This window comes from Nicotiana tabacum, chromosome 17 (genome assembly GCF_000715075.1).
Source record: "Nicotiana tabacum cultivar K326 chromosome 17, ASM71507v2, whole genome shotgun sequence".
Taxonomy (NCBI): Eukaryota; Viridiplantae; Streptophyta; class Magnoliopsida; order Solanales; family Solanaceae; genus Nicotiana; species Nicotiana tabacum.
Genome location: NC_134096.1, coordinates 20,480,328 through 20,496,100, shown reverse-complemented (window position 1 = coordinate 20,496,100; position 15,773 = coordinate 20,480,328). Strand labels below are relative to the sequence as shown.

The 15,773-nt window shown below is 36.8% G+C and overlaps 1 protein-coding gene and 1 long non-coding RNA gene across 2 annotated transcripts; one reads left to right on the top strand and one right to left on the bottom strand.

Annotated features, from left to right (window-relative positions):
- Positions 1-5,663: 5,663 nt before the first annotated feature.
- On the top strand, positions 5,664-12,899 carry LOC107830555 (proteasome subunit beta type-4). Its single transcript, XM_016658157.2, has 7 exons — positions 5,664-5,803; positions 5,880-5,944; positions 7,031-7,107; positions 10,596-10,725; positions 10,855-11,014; positions 11,179-11,364; positions 12,456-12,899. The coding sequence occupies exons 2-7, from the start codon at positions 5,883-5,885 to the stop codon at positions 12,567-12,569; spliced, it is 729 nt and encodes a 242-aa protein (XP_016513643.1). The 5' UTR covers positions 5,664-5,803; positions 5,880-5,882; the 3' UTR covers positions 12,570-12,899.
- Positions 12,900-14,086: 1,187 nt separating this feature from the next.
- On the bottom strand, positions 14,087-14,930 carry LOC142171388 (uncharacterized). The gene is made up of 2 exons (XR_012700952.1): positions 14,632-14,930; positions 14,087-14,541 (listed from the first exon to the last, which is right to left on the bottom strand). It is a non-coding gene; the product is annotated as an uncharacterized LOC142171388 (long non-coding RNA).
- Positions 14,931-15,773: the final 843 nt, after the last annotated feature.

Genomic DNA, 15,773 nt, shown 5'->3' with positions numbered 1-15,773 from the left:
CGAAATCGTTCTTCTTCTTGAGTAGAGAGAAAAATCTATGACTTCGATCTGACGACCTTGAAATGAATCGGCCTAAGGCAACAATCCGTCCCGTTAGCCTCTGTACGACTTTTACACTGTCCACGATGATGATGTCTTCATTGGCCTTGATTTTATCTGGGTTAATTTCGATCCTCCGATTTGATACCATGAAGCCGAGGACCTTGCCCGAACCGACACCGAAAGCACATTTCTCGGGGTTGAGCTTCATGTTGTATTTCCTTAAAATCTCGAATATTTCCTGCAAATGAGCCAAATAGTCCTCTGCGCGCAGGGACTTAAACTAGCATATCATCAATATAAACTTCCATTGATTTACCTATTTGTTCCTCGAACATTTTATTTACTAGGCAGTAACTCCTGCATTTTTTAGCCCGAAGGGCATCACATTATAACAATATGTTCCATACTTGGTGACAAATGAAGTCTTTTTTTGGTCTTCCGGGTACATTTGGATTTGATTATACCCGGAATAGGCATCGAGAAAAGTATGGACCTCGTAGCCGGACGTGGCATCGATCATGCGATCGATGTTAGGTAGTGGAAAAGAATCTTTGGGGCATGCCTTGTTTAAATCCTTGTAATCTACACACATTCTAAGTTTGTTCCCTTTTTTAGGGACTATAATTACATTGCCTAACCATTCTGGATATTTCACCTCCCGAACGGACCATATCTTGAGAAGCTTAGTTACCTCGTCCTTTATGAATGCGTGCTTTACCTCGGACTGGGGTCTTTTTTTTGCTTCACCAATTTGAATCTAGGGTCCAGGCTTAGCCGATGCGTCGTTATATCCGGTGAGATCCCTGTTATATCTAAATGGGATCAAGCAAAACAATCTATGTTATCGATAGGAAATTGAATAAGCCTTTTCCTGAGTTCGGGGGTTAATCCCGTTCCTAGGTATACCTTTCGTTCGGGCAAATGCTCGATTAGTATGACTTGCTCTAATTCTTCAATCGTTGATTGGGTAGCGTCGGAATTATCCTGAAGCACGAAGGATCGAGGGATCCTTTGATCATCATCTTCGTCGATCTTCTGATTTTCTGGTTGGGTTAAAGCTGATATCTGTGATTGCTATTTGGCATCTCGTTCCCCTTTTGAATCTGATCCTTTTATTGACTAAGGTAAGGATATCGGATTCGCTTCCTCTACGGCAAACATTTCTCTTACGGCCGGTTGTTCTTCATATAGTATTTTGACTCCCCTTGATGTTGGGAATTTAAGAACCCGATGTAGGGTCGAAGGTACAGATCTCATGTTGTGGATCCATGGCCTTCCAAAAAGGGAGTTGTACCTCATGTCGCCTTCGATTACGTGGAACTTCATTTCCTGGATGGTCCCGGCCACGTTTATCGGCAGAATTATCTCGCCTTTGGTGGTTTCACATGCCATATTGAATCCGTTTAAATACAGGGTTACAGGTAAGACCTGATCCTATAGACCGAGATGTTCTACAACCTTCAATCTAATGATGTTGGCTGAGCTACCTGGATCAATTAACACACGTTTAACTTTAGTTTTATTCATAAGTACGGATATTACCGCTGCATCGTTATGAGGTTGTATGAATCCTTCTGCATCTTTATCATTGAAGGACAAAGTTCCTATAGGTGCATAATTCTGAGTTCGAGATCTCTTTTCTCTCATAATCGATGTCTTAGTGCGTTTAAGCACCGACCCTTAAGGGGTATCGACGTCGCCGATAATCATGTGGATGACGTGTTGTAGTTCTTCTTGTTCATTTTGTTTGCCGAAATGCCTATTTTTGAAATGGTTCTTCGCCCTGTCGCTTAAAAATTCTCGAAGGTTCCCTTTATTAAATAACCAGGCTACCTCCTCTCTTAGTTGCCTGCAATCCTCCGTTCTGTGGCTATGGGTGCCATGGTATTCACATATTTGATTGGGATTCCTCTTGGCAGGATCGGTCTACATGGGTCGAGGCCATTTAGTGTCTTTGATGCGTCCGATAGCCGACACGATGGCGGATGCATCAATGCTGAAGTTATATTCCGATAACCGAGGCGTTTCCTTAGATCCGGCAGGCCTATCGAACCTATTTCTGTTCATCGGCCACTGGGACCCTTGACCTCGATCACTTCTTTTGTTATTTTGCCCGGGGTTATGTCTCGATTCACTGACTCTGCCGGTTTCCATTATACGGTCGGCATCGATCCCTGATCGGAACTTGTTCTCGATTGATATCCCTTCGAGCAACGGGTTCAGACCCCAACTGATCATCTCAGACTCTAAATTTTGGTGGTACCGATTGTGCACGTCGGCCCAAGTGATAGTTGGGTACTCGATTAGGTTATGCTTCAACCGCCGTGAAGCCGTCGAACTTCGTTCGTTCAAACCTTGAGTGAAAGCCTGAACAGCCCAATCGTTTGTGACTTGGGGTAGATCCATTCGTTCCATTTGAAAACGAGACACGAACTCCCTTAGCATCTCGTTTTTCTTTTGTCTTACCTTGAACAGGTCCGACTTCCTGGTCTCGACTTTTATGGCCTTGGCGTGTGCTTTTACGAAGGAATCCGCAAGCATAGCAAAAGAATCGATAGAATTAGATGGTAAATTATGATACCATATCATTGCTCCCTTTGACAGGGTTTCACCGAATTTCTTCAATAATACGGATTCGATCTCATCATCCTCTAGATCATTCCCTTTGATGGCACATGTGTATGAGGTGACATGTTCTTTGGGGTCGGTAGTTTCGTTATATTGAGGAATCTCGGGCATGCGGAACTTCTTTGGGATCGGTTTAGGAGCCGCGCTTGGGGAGAAAGGCTTTTGTATGAATTTTTTGGAATCTAAGCCCTTCATTATTGGTGGTGCCCCGGGATCTGATCAATCTTGGAGTTGTATGTTTTCACCTTTTTGTCGTTTGCTTAGATCCTCCTTTCTCCCGATTCTATTCGTTTGGTCAGTTCTTCGAACATCTTAGCAATTTCGGGATTAGACCCCGACTCCTGCTCATTTGATTTCACTATAGCTGGTTTCATTGTATGGGCAATTTCTCGGGGTTGACTAGGCTCCGGCCTACTCGGTATCTGGGTTTGACTCTGCAACTGAGCTATTGCTGCCTGTTGTGCTTGCAACATTTCGAAAATCATACGCAAGCTGACGCAGTTTTCCTCGACGTTATGGGTATCTCGAGCTGCAGATCGAGTGCCACCATGAATGCTATTTTCAGGTTCAAAATGTAGGTTCGCCTCAATGGCCACATGCGAATTAATGTCTATCAGCACTTTAATTCGAGCTCCAACGGAGTTGACAGGCGGTCTTTCAGTACTGGGTGTCAAGTTGTTGTTCTCATCTTGAAGACCAACTTCGTTGTCGATATGTAAGGCCATTTGATTGATAGTTAGTCGTTGCTAATCCAAAATCCAAGATACTTTCGGAAATAAGTGCAAAACGATGTGTTTTTGCAGATTCGTATCAAATAACCACTGTTATCCTTAGCTCCACGGTGGGCGCCAAACTGTTTACCCAAAAAATGGATAGAGTTGAATTTGTACGCAATTCTAAGGATATGTGGTATAGCTTAATACAAATCGTAAGGATAAATAGAAATATCAAATACGGATTGCAAATAATGCAAAATAAACAAGGTTGGAAAGAAGATAATTTTTAGGACTAAGCAAGATGAATCCATTTATAAAGTTTAAAAGAATAACTCTTCAATATAGGAGTGTATGGTGCTTGAGTTACAATGTAAGCAAAGAACTGTCCATTTACAAAAATGTAGCCATCCTCTTTATAGTGGAGGATTCTACTTTTAGATATAATTAAAAATATATAGTGGGAGACCCATGATAAATCAACTTTTCCATAATTCCTGCCAGGATTCTCTCCTCTAGTGGGATTGCAACGACTCTTGTCTATGAGCTCGATATTGACTTGAGTTTTCGGTCTTGACTCGAGCTCTCAATCTTGACTTGAGTTCGATTCTGACTCGGATCCTTGTATTGATTCAGGGTCAGTGTTGGTCGGTCTCTGAATCATAAGCTCGATAACTTTACTTTGCATCATAGTTTGACTTGGATTCGAGCTTGATAATAACATCGAGCTCGACATTGATCGGTCCTTTGGGCTCGAAGCTTAGTGACCTGACTTCGGACCTCAACCCGATACTATGAGGATGCTTCTCCGATCCAATATATTACCATTTAAACCAGTTTATACGAAGGACTAACCGATTTTTACCGTATACAGTTCCTCTTAGTTAAGTTTGGTTCTCGAAAGAATTAAGCACATAAATTCTAATATTCTGGATTAAAATAGGGTATATGTTACTATATGCTTTAATTTTTCCATTGTTTGTGTTCGTTACGAGTTACGACTAAGAAACGACCGTGACTACTGCCTCACAATTGGAGGAATATTTAGAGGAGTTTATTTAAAGATTATCCAATTAAAATAATACGTAATAGTAGCATTTGATTAATATTATTATTATTTTATGAATTGACTAATGTTGACAGTATTTTAAAGGTACATTGGGAAGTTTTCTCTTTTAAGTACAGATCGTGGAGTCTAAAGTTGATTATGAGACACTAAACCTTAAAAGCCTTTTAAATTTGAGAATTTTACAGAAATGTTCAAAATAAGTTTAAACTTACCAATATCTTTTTTTTTTTTTGAAAAAGTTTTCCGTCCGGTGTCCGGTACTCATATCGGGGCCTGAATAAATTTGTATTTACGCCGGAAATTTCCACACTGGGGGGTAAAACATTCCCTAACAAAGACAACTTCATACCCAGGGACTCGAACCTCAAACCTCTGGTTAATGATGAAGGAGTATTTACCATTCCACCACAACCTTTGTTGGTAACTTACCAATATTTAAACACTCGTATAAATAAGGATTCTTTCTCTCCAAGAATCACACGCAAAAGATCTCCTTCCATATTTTTAAGCGTGATCAGCAACAATAGACACAATACGGAAAGAAAATTTCAGGGATTAGGTAGCAAACAAGGTGATGAAGTACAAAGGAAAAAAATATACAAGATTCTAAAAACCTAAGAAAAAGGGAACTTTTTTCAACGAGTATGATTGAAATTAATTGAAAACATATAAATGAGTCAAATTACAAAATTTGAGGAAGATTGGAAATGATTTGGATTGATTTGGTATCATCCTAGCTAAAATCGAGTTAAAAAAATTCTTATGCGACACATGTATTATGCTTGTATCTCACACACAGGTATATATGGATATGCATGTAATACATATTTGATACATGTATGATACATATGTGTTACACAAATAAGACAGTATGATACGCATATCAATCTTTTTTTATGTTTCTCTTATACTTAAATTTTCAACTAAAACCACATCAAAACTTCACCAAATCATCCAAAATCTGAGATACAAACTTTTTAAAATGTACCCAATCTATTCCAACAACACCCACTTAAAAGGAAAAAAAATTGATTTTTTTTTACTATAAATAGTTAATTGGCTAATATTGATAATATCTTAAAATTAATTAATTTTGTACTAATTTGCTTGTGGGTTGATATAACTGGTAGTTTCCTTTAAATTTTCTATTCAGGTCCTAAAAACGGCTATTTGTGCAACTTCTCACAACTCTCTTGATTTCGGCCCAAAACCTCAATACATATAAAGTCTGCTAACTTTTCTTGTTCAAAGGGAAAACGGAAGAAAACAAAATTCTCAGTGAAGTTTATAGCTTCGGAGCGATTAAAAAATTGCTGTTATCGATCAAAAATCGAAGAGTTTGACAGTGAACGTAAGATTTCAATCTCCTCGCACATTTCTCTTTCCAATTATTCTAATCTGGCATTGATTAATTAAAATTTTCGCAGTTGATGGAATCTGCACCGGCAAAGTGTAGTTTATTGAGCCCTGAAGCTGATATTCAGAGAACACAGTATGAATTCTCTCTTCTCTCATCTTTGGGCGTGTTATGAAATTGTACAGATCTGATTAGCAAAGTACATTCTGTATTTCTGTTCTTTTTAATTGTAGTTTTTTTTTTGGTTGGGAACTATAGGTTTTTCTAGCTATGGGTGTTTGGAACCAATTTTTTTTAACCGAGAAATCCCGAGGCCAGTGGCGCACGATTCAAAGCTACGTGGATAATGGGCCCGCCCCTGTCATTTTCGACTTGAATTTTTTTCCTCAAAGTGGGAACTTATAATTCACCGAATCTTGCCCATATCTATGGTCTCAGACCTAGATTAGAACATATAGAATTCAAAGAAAAAGTTTGAGATTATGTACTATATATTAAGTGGCATTTGCTGCGGATTTGCCCGTGCACTCTCCACTAATCAGCCTGGGAGATGTTTCTAATAATGTTACGGCTTCCTATTTGATGTGCTTATTCCTTTACAATATAAGCAAAATGAAGGAGCTTCCTTGATTAGTTCCTCGTAAGTGTTTAATAGTGGAACTCAATTGTCCCAGCTGGAAGCTTTTATAACAAAAATTGTACCAGCCAATAGTTGGTAGTTGGGAATGACTTGTTGGATACAGTTTGACAACCGATTAATGAATGACAGTGGATCACTCGTTTAATTCTAGTTTTCCTATTTGATGTGGTAACTAAGAACAGAGTAAAGATTCTTTTTGTTGAAAATCAAGAGACTGTTAGAGAATAGAGGCTGTTAAATATAAATCCCTGAGGTTTACAGAGAAGAGGAGCAAATGATATACTTTGCTAGAACTTATGTACCAAGAATGATGTCAAAGATAAGAAAATGTGGAGGGCTGCAAGAGATTCAGATTATTGACTAGGTTACTATGTGTTGGCTGTGAACAACATGGTTTGAGTTTGTATACAAAACTTTCCTCTTTGCATGGGAAAAAGGTTCAATTTTGTTGTTTTAAAAGTATATTGTACAATACAGCAGCTTGAAGACCTATTTGCATATTTGTGAATTGTCTCTTCTTTTGCTCTTTGCTTTCTGTACTCTGGTTCTTTGCAATTTTAACTTGTGTGCTTCTTGGTTAGGTATCCATATGTGACGGGGACATCAGTTATCGGCATCAAGTACAAGGATGGTGTTCTGTTGGCTGCTGATATGGGAGGTTAGTTTCTAACTTTAGATTTTGTGGATATATTATTTTGAAAATCATTTGGTCTCTGTTTGTTTGTTACTATAATTATATGGTCCAATTGGCCTAATCGTAACTGAAGTCATACGTCTGGCTACACGCCCAAAATATATTATGGAACGGCAACATGATCATCAACATGAAATAACAAAAATATGAATTCCATGTATACATCTAGACCTCCCACAGAAAGTACATGGAACCTCTAAAGGTATACATGAGAACAATGCACGGGACATGTCCCCGGCTCAACAAAAGAATAAAGCCTAATCTAGCTCTCACCGATAAATAAGAATGGAAGCTGAAGGAGAAGATGCCTAGCTCGTACATCAACTCCGTGTGCAACAGTGACTGCAATAATCAACAAGAACAATGTCTGGAGATCTGAGTACAGTTTATGAGTTGTATTCAGCAAGTGTCATTGGCTCCGCCCGATAAGGTTGAAGCAAGACTTGAAAATATGGGTAATGCTAATAAGCAAAACATCATGATTCATGAAACATTTCATAAAACCCATTTATGAAAATCATAAACATATAAACATTTAAAAAACATGATATATGAAAACTGTGCCATTAAGCCGTAAACTTTGTAGACACTGGCATAATCATCACTACGCCATGTGTACATCATGATCGACTACCAACATCCGATCGACAAGGCTGTCTCACCACAATGTTGTATGGTTTCAACGATAAGAGCTAGCACCAATAATACATCCTTTTTGGGATGGTACGAATAGCTGCTAATTTAAAATGGATCTAACTGCTATCTTACACGTGCATGTATAGTTTTTAGATAAACGCCCTTTCCCTAGGAAGCGGATATCCTCTCAGTTACTAAGGTTACTCTCAAAACATACAAATTGAATCATATGACCATATTTAGGTTGGGATTACCTGAATCACGTCATTAGATATGTAATTAGCCCAAATAGTTATTAAGGACATATGGGGCATTACATAGTTTGGCTTTCCTGTATTTCTAGCATTTGGCGTTTCATAGTTGGTATTGTTTATCTAGGAAATGTAAAGAATCTGACTAATATTGATTTATACTCTATCCGTTTCAATTTATGTGAACCTATTTCCTTTTTAGTCCGTGCCAAAAAGAATGGCCCCTTTCCTTATTTGGAAACAATTTATCTTTATGCAATGATTTATAGCCACACAAAATATATATGCCTCATTTTACACCACAAATTCAAAAGTCTTCTATGTTTTCTTAAACTCCGTGCCCAATCAAATGAGTTCAAATAAATTAAAACGGAGGGAGTAATTTATAAGATCCTGTTCCTTTGGAGCAGATGCAGTTCAAGGACTCTAGATATTTGAAATTGCTCAAGCAATAATTCACTCACCAGATCATGGGATCAATAAATGGCTTTCTTGGCAATCTTTGAAAATAAAAGACGTGAAGAAGTGATTCAAGAGAAGCAGAATGGGAATGTCTTCCATATTAATTGTTTAACTAGCAGGTACTAGCTATAGAAGACCTCTCCTCCAAAAGATTATTTTACAATTGATAAGAATGTACCTTGGGCCTAACTCAACCCCAAAAGCTAGCTTATGAGGTGAGGATTGCTCAAGACCATATAAGGAGACCAAGACACCCATTACCTACCGATGTGGGACACAATTCAACACTCCCTCTCACGCCCATGCCTGCAAATTGGAGCGTGGATAATATAAATGGGGGCCCCAACATTGGTAACAATAAATTGGGATGGGCCTGGCTCTGATACCGTGATAAGAATGGACCTTGGGCCTAACACCCCAAAAGCTAGCTTATGAGGTGAGGATTGATCAAGACCATATAAGGAGACCAAGACACCCATTACCCACCGATGTGGGACACAATTCAACAACAATTACATACAAGAATTTTGAGTACTCTGAAATAGCAAAGTACAAGGCAAAATATGAGGGCTTTCATGCGTCCAAGGTGCATCTTAGCATATTCGAAACCCCTTATACATTTTCATCTTAAAAAAATGAACTAATATTTATTGGATCGTATCCACTTCTTCTTCGTTCTTTGCTTTGCTTGCCTAAAGAAATATTATATCAGAAGAAAATCTGTAATGGAGTGACTGTTTACGAAAAAATAATAAATGATTGAAACACATTCCTTTGTAGCATGAACAGTACCTTTAGTGTGATCACCTTGAGCCGTTTTATTTAGTTTATCTCTGGCTTGGAGACTAGTTTTCTGCAGGGTATTTCTCAGCTGTGATTGGTACTATACTATTTCAAGCTTGAGTGATTCATGAATATGAAGTGATTTAACTGCTTTATGTAAAATACATGGCGAAAAAGGTTGCATAATTCATTTCATTGTTATAAGTTGTCATGCCTGGAAGTCGAAACACAGTACATCTAATGAAACATTCACTTAACTTTTACCTTTAAATAAAAAATCAGATCATACTTTTTTCTTTGATAGGTTAAAATCACATAACTATACTTGAACATGGATGCTTCAGGTCTGATATTATTTTGCATCTTGTGTTTATAAGAGAATATCTAGGATTCTTTCACTGCCTCCTCCCAGAAAGTTAGGGGAAAAAGAAGAATGCAAGAAATTGTTGGAGGAAGCCCTTGTGAACGTAGAGAAACTAAACTTTTTTTTGACACTAGGCAGTTTGTGTGTGTTGCATCTGATTTAGATGTATACACTGTCATACTGACTTTACCAAAGAATTGTTATATTTTGGCACTGATACCGGGTGAGCCCTTATGATCGTGAAGAAACTAAGAGGGTGTTTGGATTGGTTTATTTTAAGTACTTATTGGCTTTTAAGCACTTTTCTAGTTTTTGTGGCGTTTGACAATGACTTACTTTTAGGCATGAAAAGTACAAAAATAAGCCAAAAGCCAAAAGTTGGGTATTACCAACTTATGGCTTTTAGCTTTTAACTTATAAGCTACTTTTTAAAAGCCAATCCAAACACCCTCTAAGTATTTTTGGAACTAGACATTTATGCGTCAACGCGTGTGTGTTGCACCTGACTTTGCTGAAGAAAAATGTTATATTTTGTGCTGTTGCCCAGCCTCTAGTATTTTTCTACTCCAACTACAGCTTGTTGAAGTTGTTTGACTTGCAATTTTTAAAGAAAAGAGAAACTAAAGTTTCGGTCGCACTCAAATTAAAAGTTAAGGTCTAAATTGTCGAGACAGTGCCTCATATGTTTCAATATAGTCGGTTCTGGACTGCTTTCAGAAATCAGAACTGCAGCCTTTTCTCCCAGGGGTTAACAGTTTAGATTTACATTGTTAGCAGCTGTACTTAAGACAGTAACGGGAAGTAAGTAGCAAGATAGGAGAATGGCCTTGAAACAGTGTGTTTTGAATCTTTTGATTGGTTTTGTACCTTGCAACTCTGTTTAGTTTAGCTCGTTCATGCTTAAAACTGTATAATATTTCTGAGTTATGTTGGTCATTTCTTTTTGTCCTTTTCAGGTTCCTATGGTTCAACGTTGCGTTACAAGAGTGTGGAGCGATTGAAGTCAGTGGGAAAGCACTCCCTTCTTGGCGCAAGTGGTGAAATTAGTGATTTTCAGGAGATATCGCGGAACCTTGACGAGCTTATGTAAGTTTTTCCCTGTAGAAGTTACTACTGAAGGTTTTAGTTTTGCTGTTGCATGATGAGCTTTGGTTTGCTAGTACTTTCGCTTATATGATTAGTGACTTATGGTACTTGATGCTTCATTAATGCCAGCTTGTATGACAACATGTGGGATGATGGAAACTCCTTGGGTCCCAAAGAAGTGCATAATTATCTAACTCGCATGATGTATAATCGAAGGAACAAGTTCAACCCACTATGGAATTCCCTTGTACTTGGTGGGGTGAAAAATGGGCAGAAGTATCTTGGAACGGTAAAAGCTATTACATTTGTCTTGCTCATTCTCTTCATGCTTTGCCATTGTTAAGTGCTTAGTTATAGATGTTATATCTTTCTTTATTTTCTTCTCATCAAACAAATGTCTTTTCTTTTTATTTCAATTTTCTGATCACCAATATCTTTCCTTTATCTCTTTAGGTTAGTATGATTGGTGTCCATTACGAGGATAATCACGTGGCAACTGGATTTGGAAATCACCTCGCAAAGCCCATTATCCGTGATGAATGGCGCGAAGACTTGAGCTATGAAGAAGGTGTTAAGTTATTGGAGAAATGTATGCGTGTTCTTCTGTATAGGGATAGATCTGCAGTCAACAAGCTTCAGGTATAGCCCTCCTGATAGATATGCATAACTTCTAGGAAGATTTTCTTACCGTAGACTAAGCAGAAGCAGAAGAACTTATATTTTTATCTTCAAAGTTCATAGCATTTTCTTCGAAGCTAATGCCACATGTTGGTAGCGGTGGTTTCAATTCCAAGATGTTGGAAATGCTGCAACTATTGTTAGCTGAAACATGTCAAACGACTCGGAATTGGACGAAACCAGTTTCTATGAGTCACAAATAATGATACGGAGCCAACCATGTGGTCAAATTACCATTTGGACCACATATGCAAAATATGAGGGGCCGGGTTCTTTATTTTTTGTTCTCCTAAAAATGCTATTTATGCATAATGCATTCCAAGGTCGCCCAAATCACGTTGGAATCTAACCAAATTTTGCAGACAAGTCCCAAATAGCTATCCCGAGCTACCAGAAGTCTCGGAAAATGATTCGAACTTCTAAAACTAAAAATGGTCGGGTCATCACAATTTTCTTCGAAGCTAATGCCACATGTTGGTACCGGTGGTTTCTATTCCAAGATGTTGGAAATGTAGGAAAGATGCTGGTTTGCATTAGTCCAAGTACCGGAAATTAGTAAAAACAAACAAAGGTATGAAATGGAGCTTGGTAACTTCAAATATAAAATTAATAGAACTTGCAGCAGATATTGCATTTGGAGTTGAATGTGATGGTAGATGCATGGACTGCCTTAGGTTTTTACTCTTTCATATTCGACTTTTGGTTGATTCCTCCTCTTTAGACTTCCTTTAAGATGGTTCAGTGGGCAGCGGAAGATTGTGATTTCCCTTAATGACTGTGATCCAGCCCAATGACAGATAGGGGGAGAGATGTTTTATCCTATTAGGTTCTTTTAACTTGATTAAAAAAAAATTAGGTTCTTTTAAGCGAAGTTGAAGATTTATGTATTGCCTGATGTAAATTTAGTTTTTCATTGATATCTGGAGTCCTGACTATATAACATTATTCATTACATGTTAACAAGTTTATTGTGTTTGCAAAATAACAAACAAATGACATCTGTGTGCTCGGTGATTGAACTTCCATTTTGTCAATGTTGCATGGACTTGCAGATTGCAAAAATCACGGAAGAGGGAGTGACAATTTCTCAGCCATACTCATTAAAGACTTTCTGGAATTTCTCTGCTTTCCAGAATCCAACTGCTGGTGCGGTGGGATCATGGTAACTAGCTCCTGTACTGTCAAGGTTCGAGGCATGTTGCTGATATCAAAACTCAAATGTGCTGCATAGTTATGGTGGCGATATTGACTGAATCTGTATTGTGGAAATTGTCTTTATGTAACTTAATAGATAAGCCACGCGATGCAGTACGTCCCTCTTATTTTCCCAAATGTTCGCCTCCGTGTACTCTGTTAGCTTTGCAGATTTATTTGGTATGCTATTGTTCACCATCGGTTAAACAAGCGTTTGTATTCGCCCTTTTGTTGTCTTGTTACACAGCAAATGCGCCCTTCTTATCCCATGTTGCTAGATATCTGAACTTTGATAGTTGGCACTGAAATCCTAATTGCTTTCATTTCCTCAAGGGGTAGGTTCTCTCTTATTTTCCATCGTACAGTAAGACAAAGTTGATCAATGTAGCAGGAACCAAGAACACAAATCACAAGTCTAGGATCCTCATGAACTTTGATATATTTTACTGTCCTAAACAACTGGTGATATACTTCATTTACAAACTTGGAAATGAAGTTGGATTCTTAATGTATTTCTTAAGAATCCAGCAAGAAAAGAGATGATATAATATTGGTGCACCAGGATTAAACTGATTGACTACAAAAAATGACAAATAAAAAATTCTGCAGTTGCTCTTCGATACGGTGATTCCTATTTCATCAGTCCTCTCCATGTCCACATAGCTTTAAAACTCTTTCCTCATCTGAATCTTAAAGATGGGATCTTACCCTCACAATGACGCGAATCTAGGATTTTAAATCTATGCATTCAACATGAATTTTTTTAGCAATGAACCCATTAATTTTTTTAAGTTAACTTTATATCTATTACTCCTACTTATTGCAATGTTAGTAATTTTTACATATAACTTTATGCTTCATGTTGAAAGTTGCTTTTTTTCTTTCTGGAAAATGTCACGCATGGATGCAAGGTCGGCTCTACTGCTATGAGTAGTAAGGCTTGTGCCTTAGGCCCTCAAATTTTGGGGGCCCCATTTCATTTTTTAAAAATAATAGGCTTATATGTATTAAAAAAAATAATATTTATTACTTTTAATATTAAAGTAGAGTTTTTAATATAAAAGAAATAATTTTTTTAGATATATAAATAAAGTAATAACTTAACTTACTTAAAAATTGGTAGATGAATAGTGTTCCCGACGTTTCAATTTTTCACATCTTATTCCTTCATTAGATAATGTGTAAAAAATTTATTCTTCGTGTCTTAATTTGTTCAAGTCAATCTTTCTTTTACCCAATTTCTTCATATTTCAGAAACTCCTATATACTTTTTGTCTGCTCTTTAATATTCTTATTCACTTTATTTCTCCAAAATTTCATTACTCACCTTCTTTCTTTAAGATTTCATTAGTTCAAGTGCTCAACAATACTTTTAAACTTTCAATAGTTTTATATTTCTATTGTTCTATAAAATTTTATCTAATATCAACTATATCTTAAAAAAAGATTAAATGAGTTGGCTATATTATCAATTAAAAGGAATTATTAGAAAAACTCGATTATAAAAAAGATTATTAACAACTTGATATCTCAAAAAGTTAGAAAGATAAACTTCAAATAAAAACATAACATATCTTACAGTAACTTTAAAAAAAAAAATTTAGGCCGCATATACTTAGCCGATAACCCTATATTTAAACTCTCCGCCGAGCTCTATTCCGCCTGCATTTCCTGGTGTTATCAAGAGGAAAGTAAAATCTCTCTACTTGCTACCAACATTCGTCGAAAAACTTAGGAATTGTTTGCCTCTCATATAGCTTCCACTGATTGATCAAATCATTCTACAAAATGCATATATACTTACACAAGCTTCTCTTTTTACTTGCTTCTGGGAAACAGGTTCTGTCATCTTGGCAAGAATTGCTTTAAAATTGGAAACCTATACATGTTGCAAATTTTCAATACCCATGTTTCTGTCATTTGCTTCCTGAAAGCTGAAAGAACCTGTTAAAAAACCAAGTAATAGTGTGAGCACAAATATGTGAATTAACTACCAACTATATAGTCTATAAACAAGACAAATAAAGTATCTACTTTTACATTCCACCGTATTATCCACACAGGCCCCTAATTAATTAACTTGATTTATAGTAGCATCTTTTGAGGCTTAATATGCAGGAGTATGATGCTGGCTAAACAATCAAAGCCCCCCTCCAATCTCTTGAGATAGCTAAGTAGGGATGCTCCATTATCCAGCATCATCTCTCCTGCGTAGCAAGCCTTCTCATGCTTCTCATTTCCTATTTTCTTATTCTATTCGAAATTTGTGACTAACTCTATTCTATATCTCTCTCCTTATAAACAAGAAAAATAGGGATGTACTTGTCAATGTCGAACTAGCTACTTGTTCCTTTCTCACGTTCTAAGAGTTATATTATATGTTTTTATCTTTTTATTATGGTAGGGTTCAGATCAGCTTTACTGTACGTCAATTATTCCGCTGGGTAACTTTTACCTTTTACAAAAAAATTATTGGGTAATCTGACCACTAATATTTAGGTAGACTAAAAAGATCCCCTAATTTTATCTCTACTATAATTTGAGTCTTGATCTTTCTATGTCTTTTACTCGCTTCATTAACTACTAATAAAATTCCACTCGTTAACTTTTTCCAATTCTTTCTTTGTGTAAAAAAAGCAGTTCACATTTTATTTCAATTCGAAAGAAATAAAAAAAAAATTATGACATATATACCTTTAAAAAATAATATTTTATTAATATACATAATATAATTTTTTAACAAAAGGTGATCAGGCCCTATGGTGACCATATGGCTTCGCCGCTGGCAACTATATAGATCAATCATCTTCAACCAAACAAACCAAAAATTGGACAGAAGAGAAAATACAGAAAATTGAGAGGAGGAAACCATCTGAAAAGTGGCATTTAATGTTTTCTATGCAACTTGTTGGTTCCCATATAAGTGGCTTGAAATTCATTCTCGTTATGAGCCTCATCTCCTAGGTATGGTGATGTCAATACTCCTGCGTCATTACTCCCTAATTATGAGGTAGAGGACTCTTTTTTCTTCTATTTAAAACATGTATGTATTAGCTTTGGTATTATTAATTTCTTTTATTAGTGTTTTTAATATTAATTATATATCCTATTCAATACTCCTTCTAGTCCATTTTAATTGATTTTTTTGGTAATTTTCTGTGGTCCAGAATATTAAT

Coding starts and splice junctions, on each gene's coding strand:
- LOC107830555 (XM_016658157.2), top strand. CDS start 5,883: ATGGAATCTGCACCGGCAAAGTGTAGTTTATTGAGCCCTGAAGCTGAT. Junction 5,945..7,030: donor GCTGATATTCAGAGAACACA/GTATGAATTCTC, acceptor CTTCTTGGTTAG/GTATCCATATGTGACGGGGA. Junction 7,108..10,595: donor GTTGGCTGCTGATATGGGAG/GTTAGTTTCTAA, acceptor TGTCCTTTTCAG/GTTCCTATGGTTCAACGTTG.